The sequence below is a fragment of the Sebastes umbrosus genome, chromosome 16 (genome assembly GCF_015220745.1).
Source record: "Sebastes umbrosus isolate fSebUmb1 chromosome 16, fSebUmb1.pri, whole genome shotgun sequence".
Taxonomy (NCBI): domain Eukaryota; kingdom Metazoa; phylum Chordata; class Actinopteri; order Perciformes; family Sebastidae; genus Sebastes; species Sebastes umbrosus.
The window spans coordinates 15429013-15438344 of NC_051284.1; the positions used below are offsets into that span (position 1 = coordinate 15429013).

The 9332-nt window shown below is 38.2% G+C and overlaps 1 protein-coding gene across 1 annotated transcript; it reads right to left on the bottom strand.

Annotated features, from left to right (window-relative positions):
- Nucleotides 1-339: 339 nt before the first annotated feature.
- Nucleotides 340-6290, bottom strand: LOC119474819 (putative E3 ubiquitin-protein ligase UBR7). Its single transcript, XM_037747096.1, has 12 exons — nucleotides 6146-6290; nucleotides 4960-5080; nucleotides 4541-4674; nucleotides 4392-4452; nucleotides 4204-4299; nucleotides 4039-4095; nucleotides 3843-3948; nucleotides 3575-3735; nucleotides 1536-1730; nucleotides 1225-1381; nucleotides 1038-1099; nucleotides 340-423 (listed from the first exon to the last, which is right to left on the bottom strand). Exons 2-12 carry the CDS (start codon nucleotides 5077-5079, stop codon nucleotides 340-342), a joined length of 1233 nt encoding a protein of 410 aa, XP_037603024.1. The 5' UTR covers nucleotide 5080; nucleotides 6146-6290.
- Nucleotides 6291-9332: the final 3042 nt, after the last annotated feature.

Here is a 9332-nt window from a genome sequence, read left to right on the forward strand (position 1 = left end):
GTACATAACATTGCAGCAATATTATTAATATTTTTAAAGCATACTGTGCTGAAACAAAATGTATTTTGTTCATAAATGTTTCAAGTAACATTCATTATGAGCTTTAGAGTTAAGGCATTATTATAAATCAATAAAAACAATTGGACATGACACGCTTACTCCTTCACCCTAGAAGTAATACTTCACAACAACAAGTCAGTACTCTTTGCACTAATTGTTCAAGCTTTAGGATCACATTGGTTGCAGCAATAATCCCCTTTATTCAACGGAGAAACAAAGTTACACATTCATTCAGAGCACCATATGAACCGGGCGTATGACAGCAGCACGGCCTCCTCGTTACTGGTATCCTGCGTTGGTCCTTCGCCGTTTTCTGGCCCGCAGCTCCTCAAAGAACTGATGTACAGCTTCGACTGTGACCGTCTGATAGAGACAAGGAGGGAATGGTTCAGATTCAAAGGGAGAAAAGAAGACACAGGTTGCGTCCTAAATGCCACACTAACATGCTATTTGCAAACGCTGGACACTACGGTGGCATAAATAACCCACAATGCAATGCGGTAGTGACGACAACGTTCATAACAGACGTTGGACAGCTCTGTAACGTCAATAACGCTTCAATTTACGTATAAGATTTCACTTTGCCAGGCGTAATATATATTTTGGATTAGTTCAGACTTTGATTCTCACAAATCGTCATTTTGGTCACATGAGGTTGACACGGGTTACCATGGTTACACATCTTCAACCGGCAAGGAGGCTCTCAGGAAGTGATGACGTAAATTACAGTTCAGTGCTTCCGAAAAGATACATACTACTGTTTATTCACACAAAAGTATGTTAAAACAATAGTACACATTTTGGGTATGTAGTGCATAGTATGCGATTTTGGACGCTGCTACACACAGGACCCGGTGTCCACCAAACATGATTCCTGAATGCTAAATTGCACATTTTTTTCCCCGTGGGTGAATAATTAAATACTACTTGATCAAAACGGTCCAGACTATATTTGCATTTAGACATCCATTTCTCACCTTTCCTTCAGCAGCACACTGGTCTAAAAACGCTGTCATCGAAGTCGTCAGCTCGTTGAAACCTGAGGGAGCAACACATGATGAATTAGTCTCGATCAATCGCATCTCCCATAAATTTCACTTTGCATAATTACATCCTTGGAGGAAAACTGACCCCCACATCTTCCCCGCTGCCCTCTGCCCTCACCGTAAATGACCTCCAGCTGCTGTACGCGGTCCATCGAGCTCGTCAGTGCCATCAGAGGGTGCTGCCCAAACGGCTCATCCAAGCCTTTGTTCTCATAGGCCAGAATGGTGTCCGACTGATCCATAAGAAACTGCACCTCGGCAGCCACGTAGACCCTCTGTGCAACAACACAGTTGAGAAACAAAAAGTACTTCATATTCACTGTTACATGAACCAGGATCACATGTTGAGCCAACACCTGCAAAGTGGCTTTCTGTGTGCCCTTTGTTAAAGCCCATATTATAACCTGAGGGCTAGTATCTGTGGCCTACCTTGCAGCTCATGCAGGTGCAGAGCTCGGAGCGCCAGCTGTAAGGCCAGAACACGGCTCCCTGTCTCGGCCTCTCCGGCCCCTTGGCCTGCAGCTCCTTCAGCCTGCACACAGCAGTCTTGGTCGTGGCCTTTGCAGGGTTGCCTGTCATCATCTCGTGGGTGCGTTTGCAACGGGAGCTCCTGCTTGCAGCTTCCTAAGACACACATGATAACAGATGGATTGGGGTGAGTTACTGTGCTACTGGCAGGAGGAGCGGATAATAACACCTGGGCTTTGTAAAACATCTACGCACACAGCTCTGCAGACTCATCCGCAGAGGTCTCAAGGCGACTGACGCAATGAGACGATGGGGTGATGAAAACTACCAGTTTACAGTAAGCTGTCCTGTGAAGCCTGGCCAAAGCCGTCCACAGGAGCAGGAGAAGCAGTGCCTCATGGGTCATTTCTCCCCTAATTACCCAGAGGAGGGGGAAGCACGATAACAGGAGCTGAGGCCTGCTTCTATAATCTGCTCATTACCCTCCAGCCCCATCTTGTGGCAACAAAAAAACACCAGCGGCCACGGAGGGAATGTGCAGTGAGCACTCAAATGCTGTACTTGAGGGCCCTTTCCCTAACTAATCCCTGCATTACACAGTGTAACTCCACATGAAGTCACACTTTAAAGGGCTTCCACGCTATGGAGGGTATACATAAACTGGTAAACTGTCAGAAGCACTCACAATACTACCATACGTAGGAAACATCTGTCGACATGGATACAGATACACACAATGCTCACTCAATTTAGTTAGTTATATGTGGAAAATGCCCAAAGACAAACAAACTAAAATCTGTAAAATAGGCCAGAGTTGCAAAGCAAGGTTAATTATATGATGTGCTTTTTACCTATAAATGTTAAACAATGAATATGTATTACTTTTTTAAATTGATTTGTGTATATACAGTATGGATACAAGACAAGTTTAAAGAAATAATCTCGAAGATTTTCATTTAAAAAGGCAGTGTGTAGGATTTGGCGGCATTTAGTGGTGCGGTAGCAGATTGCAACCAACTGAGTACCCCTCCGCCCACTCCTCCCTTTCAAAGACTGCGGTAACGTGAGCCGCCGAGTCCAAAACCGTGGTAAAGCCGTTCGCCTCTCTAACCTAAAAACGTGAAAACTCTCGCTGGAGCCAGTGTTTGGTTTGTCCATTCTGGGCTACCGTTCCCTATGTAGATATGAAGGGCTCATTCTAAGTTAACGAAAACACAACAATTCTTAGTTTCAGGTGATTATACTCTAATGAAAACATAGTTATGAAGATTATATTCCATTTCTGCTAATGGATCCCCTAAAATGCTACACACTGTTCCTTTAAATAAATGTCTGTTATGTCACTATCTATCGCCGAATGAGGTAACACAACTGTGATTGAGCCTATAGCCCACTGATGAAAGCCCTTTTGTATTTGCAGTATTAAAAACTGGGTGTCTGTGGCGACATTCCCAGGAACAAGATCACAAGCGGCGCCCTCTGGGAAGTGAGATCCAAAAACACACCTGGAATTACCGCTTATCACCATCGAGACTGAAACGACGATCTTGGGGTTTTAAACTAAATGATTTTTTTTTTCCTGAATCTACCACGAGCACAGTTGAAGGAAAATACAACAAATATCAGAAATGTAAAAGTAACCCAAGACCCAAATTTCCTCCATTTTCCGGCAAATTCGCTTTTTGTGTAGGGCTAGTGAAGTTTGACGATGCTGCGTTCATGTCATATAGGAGTTATCATAATTACAAGTTTCTATTGTTTAACTGCGACTGGGAAAGCTCACATATATTTCGACTTGGCAGATATAATATGGAAATGCCAGATAACAAAACAAGCATGTTGTTCAATGTATTTAAACCCAATATTAAGGATATAATGTTATACTGTTAATGCACCATATTTGTTTTTTAACTCTGACACAACCAAATCACTGATATAGCAAACACCTCCGATGCAAACATAGAAACAGAGGAGAGGGTCTCATGAGCGTGGTTTCTCACCTCCTGCTTTGTGTTTTCAGCAGCACTGGTGGACGGCTCATCGTCAGCCCCACTTCGACTGGGCTCAGAAGCTTTTCGCTTTTCTGCTCCGTCCTCGACGTCGACTTCTTCCTCCTCCTCCTCCTCCTCCTCAGGATGACTGACGCTGATCACAGGTGGTGCTAAAGGGGAAAGACAAATTGGAAAGATTGCTCTCTGGATTTCACTGTTAAATGTTTGCAAACTCATGTGGGTTTGTATCTGCTGCCTTTGACTGATAATTAGTTACCTGCAAAGTGAGCAGCATACGTCCACAAGACGGGAACCTTGTTCATGCAGGCCTCACATGTCATCTCTTGCAGCTCCTCAGGATCCACTGTAGAGCAGCCCAGGTGCTGTCAAAGACAAACAACATGACTACATAATGAGAAGGAAGACTTATAATAGTGATAAAATGTAAATCTGAATGAAAGACTTATGCTTACCCTGCTATGAAACCAGTCCTCGCAGATGACACACTGAATCATCTCATCGTCGTTGGCCTGTTGGGTAATTAAAGAAGGTGTTTTTGTGTAGTGACAGATGACGTAAACAGTAGATTTGATCCAAATAATCTGAATTACATGAAGGAATACAAATAAAAGGAATACCTGATTGTCTGTGTCTGGGTACGGCCGGTCGCACGTGCAGTAGCAGCCCTTGAAGTTGTGATTGTAGTGGTTCCTAATGTTTTCCTCATCTTTGGCCTGTGAATACAAGAGATGGAATAACTTCAGCGATCGGAAAATAAATGGGAGGCGATTCAGTTAGAAATCATATCAAAAACCTGAGGACTCACAGGAATTAACTGGCACTCGAACTCCCCAAACTTGCCATTTCCGCAGTCACAGCAAAAATTTCTACATCAGGAAAATGGAAAAAAAAATTATGAAGTAGATAAAGCAAACAGTGGGATTGAATTTGCTGAATGATCATTTTACAAAATACCTTTTGGTGTACAGTTCAAAGATGTCATGTCCATCGTGGCATTTATTGGCACAGGCCAGACAAAGCCCTGCAGGCTCTGCAGCAGTGGGGGTGCAGGTGTTGCAGGCAAACACAGCCTGTCTCTTCACATAGCCCTGGAACAAGAAATATACAGCAGTATGCATGTTATTGATGACATCTCCCAAATGCAATAGTAGTTATTTTATATTGTCTGATTAGAAATACTGCAGTGATTCCAAGCAAAATCACTATAATTTCAGTTTCACTCTTTAGTGCCCCTCAGAAACCTCTTATTTATAATAACATAGTCACAAAGAACACACACAGCACTGCATGTACAAAGCTGCAGTACGAGCGACGAGACAGTAGGCGGATCGAGGCGATGGCTGCAGGGATGCGGTGCAGGAAGCTTCTCTTACCCGAGAATAAGAGCAGTTCTCTGGGTCGCTTCCAGCCAGCACACACAGAGCCTTCTCCAGCTCCTCCTGGTTGGAGAAGATATCGTCAATGTCTGATGGTTCTTCTTGACTTGCTGCCATCCTGGTAAAAAAGAAACAGGGTGAAGATGACACAAAGAAGACACACTGAGCTGCACACAGACAGTGTTGACAAATGACTGTTCCGGGCGGGAGTTAGTTTGGTCCCAGACCACGTGGAGGAAGTGACGCAACGTAACGTCGGTGATTAAACAATCAACAACCCTCTGACTGGAGATGAATGGTTTCTACAGCAGTTTCAGTTAAAGCAAGTAGAATTATAGGCTTAATTGGTTGCAATTGGATTTAAGTAAACTAAAATTGTACAGACACAAGCTGCAGGTGGCATGAAGTAAACAGTTGTCTTATTCTCACTACAGAAACAAGTTATTTTTGTATTTATTATTTTTTGTATCTATTTTTTTTTAAATTTATTTATGGTTTATTTGGTAGAGACAGACACAAAACACATATATAAACTTAATTTGCAACACCCGTCCCTCAACTACACATTTAAAAATATACATGTTTGTGAGTGAATTACAGTGAATATTTACAATAACTGAAAATCCACTCATGTTATTTTTGGGGGAAAATAACTTAACACACTAGAACAATCACTGAAATATATGATGAAATTCAATTGGATTTGGTCCCCCAAAGCAGTGGTTTTAGTTCAAGCAAGTAGAAATATAGGCTTAATTGGTTGCAATTGGATTTAAGTAAACTAAAATTGTATGACATTGTCTGTATTCGTATCAACAGACACAAGCTGCAGGTGGCATGCAGTAAACAGTTGTCTTATTCTCACTATAGAAACAAGTTATTTATTTTTTTATTTTTTTATTTTTTTATTTTTTTAATGGTTTATTTGGTAGAGGCAAACACAAAATACATAGATAAACTGAATTTGAAACACTAGTCCCTAAACTACACATTTAAAAATAAACATATTTGTGAGTGAATTACAGTGAATATTTACAGTAACAGAAAATCCACTTTTTGGGAAATAACTTAATAAACTCAACACACACTAGGACCATCACTGAAATAAATAATGAAATTCAGTTGGATTTGGTCCCCAAAAAAGAGACATTTAAAAGGTCTGAAGTGTTAGGATGTTACATACCTGTCCTAGTGGTGGATAAAGTCGGTGGTGTTTCCTCCTTCCAGCCTCTTTAACAGCGTCTCTGCTGTCGTGTATTTTAGAAATATTTGTTTTTGTTTTCAAGTCGTCATGGTGATTTTTTACGTATTGGTATCTTCGAAGTATTTTTTCAATTATTAATTCATTCATTCGATTTGACAAATAAACCTCCAAAAGGGGCTTAATTATCTGAATAATACAGGCTAATAATAATGTAAATTTATAAATAATATATTTGAATAAGCATTACTGATGTAAAGTCAAAACAAAACAGACAATCAACGACTACTCACAATAAAATAAAATCAAAAATAATATAAAATTGCTCTGTTCAACTGTCCTGTCCTGTTGATTTTTAAATATATGTATTTAAAAATCAACAAAATCAACAAAATCAAATTAAAATAAGATAAGATAAGATATTCCTTTATTAGTCCCGCAGTGGGGACATTTGCAGTGTACAGCAGCAAAGGGGATAGTGCAAAAAACAAGATGCATCAGCTAACACAATAAAAAAAAAAAAAAAAAGAGCTAAACAAAGTGTAACAAAATATGAACCATTTAAATAGAAGGAAGTATAACAATAGGAGCAGTATATACAGTATTGACAATAAACAGACTATTAACAAAATTGCACAATTGGAAAATGATATTGCACAGTGAGAATGAAATGAAATTCCACCTGAAAATATTGCACAGTATGAATTACACCTCAGTAGTAATAATGATAATGATATTGCACAGTCATTATACAGAATAGTGCAGTTATTGTCAGTTTTTGGTGTGTAATTGTAAGTGAACTAAAACTAAATGTTGATTTTTAAATATATATATATATATTTAAAAATCAACAAAATAAAATACAATTATATATATATATATATATATATATATATATATAATTTTATTTTGAGTAGTTGTTGCAGTGTTTTCTCAATGGATGGCGCCACTGTGACATCATGTTTCTCTGTTAACAGGACGCCTGCAGAAAATATGCGCTCATTGCTGCGCCGAAAAAACAGTCTGGCATTGCACGAGGGTGCTGTCATTATGCAAGCTGCAACGGGCCCAACACATAGAAGATCAGTTCATTATGCAAACTGCAGCTAGGTTACTGTACAAATGCACAAACCAGTTCACTGATCCACATTTCGTGTCTCACTTGGCTGACAGACAGTGAAGTGCTCTCAGGGAACACACTGAACTTCTCTGACCGCATCCCGGTTGCCTTTACGGCTGTCGGAAATATTAGTGATCCACCAAGAAACAGCCCAAAGAGATGGTAAATGTGCAGAAACAGAGCTAATAATGCTGGGTCCCCACAGAAAAAAATTAAGTATTGTTATTTTGTGGGCTCCTATAATAATCGGTATATAAAGTCAGGATTATCAATGAACAACTGCTCATCTTAAACAACACATCATTTCTTTCAAAGGTCTTTTTATCACTTGTCAATAATCAATAGAACAGTCACTATACAGGGAAAGTTAATTTTTGTTTTTCTGAACAACACTCACCCGTGACACAACAAATCAATCAATCATACCTGACAACAACATAAACACAGACCACAAAGGACCTAACTGATTCTCAATCATGGATGCATAAAATTCTCTCTCTCTCTCTCTCTCTCTCTCTCTCTATATATATATATATATATACATACCTACATACACACACATATACATACATACATATATACACATATATACACATACACATACATACACATACACATATACACACATACATATATAAATATATATAAATATATTTATACATACATACATACACATACATACACAGACACACATATATATATACATACACACACACATACATACATACATACACATACATACATATATATAAAAATAGAAGGAAAAAACTCAGAGATTACTGTAGTGGGTTTCTCAAAAAATGACAAATGACACATCATTTAAACATTTTTATAAACAACATTACACTTCTCAGGGTCTCTCGTATCCTCTTGATGCACTGTTCAACAGGACATTTCGTGTTTTGGTGACTTATGTAGAGTAGAAAGTATGAGTTAATAAATGAAGTAGTTAATAAACAATAATAATAAATAAATAAATAAATAATGTGTGTCTTTGGATTTAGGATTGTTGACCGAAACAAAACAAGATATCTGGGAAGCTGAGATGGGCATTTCATTATTTTCTGACATTTAATGGACTCATATGGAAGTTTTTATTGGACTTTATTAATCCACAGAAGACATTCCACAAATGTGTACCATGATTTCCAAATATTTCACTATCCACAAACATGTATTTTTGTATTTGTGTTGTGTAAAGGTACATCCACAAAAATAAAGTGCGATTTGCAAATACGCATAACTTACTCTGTAAATACCTATTTTAAGGTTTACATGTAAAGTGATATCTACACATTTGTGCATCTATTTCTACGAATGGATGCATAAATGCGTATATATCACTTTACATGTAAACCTATAACATTTCTATGTGGAATTAAAATACGTACAGAGTAAGTTATGTGTATTTGTATTTATTTTTATGGATGTGACTTTACACAACACAAATACAAAAAATACATGTTTGTGGATATTGAAATATTTGGAAATCATGGTAAACACATTTGTGGAATGTCTTCTGTGGATTACAACTAATAAAGTCCAATAAAAACTTCCATATGAGTCCATTAAATGTCAGAAAATAATGAAATACCCATCTCAGCTTCCCAGATATCTCTAAATCCAAAGACACACATTATTTATTTATTATTTATTATTATGGGAATCATGGTACACATTTGTGGAATGTCTTCTGTGGATTACAACTAATAAAGTCCAATAAAAACTTCCATATGAGTCCATTAAATGTCAGAAAATAATGAAATGCCCATCTCAGCTTCCCAGATATCTCGTTTTGTTTCAGTCTACAATACTAAATCCAAAGACACACATTATTTATTTATTATTTATTATTATGGGAATCATGGTACACATGTGTGGAATGTCTTCTGTGGATTACAACTAATAAAGTCCAATAAAAACTTCCATAGACTCATAGACTCATTCATCGATTACTCAAGGAAAATAATCTGCAAGTTAATCAATAATGAAATCAGGACAGACTGTGATTCGTCAGGTCGAGGAGTTGGTATTTTCCGAGTGGCTCGT

Bases quoted from the DNA above. Each gene is read 5' to 3' on its own strand.
- LOC119474819 (XM_037747096.1), bottom strand. From the start codon at position 5,079: ATGGCAGCAAGTCAAGAAGAACCATCAGACATTGACGATATCTTCTCC. The intron at 4,675-4,959 runs GTAAGAGAAGCT...TTCTTGTTCCAG, and splicing joins AGAACTGCTCTTATTCTCGG to GGCTATGTGAAGAGACAGGC. The intron at 3,949-4,038 runs GTAAGCATAAGT...TGTCTTTGACAG, and splicing joins AGGACTGGTTTCATAGCAGG to CACCTGGGCTGCTCTACAGT.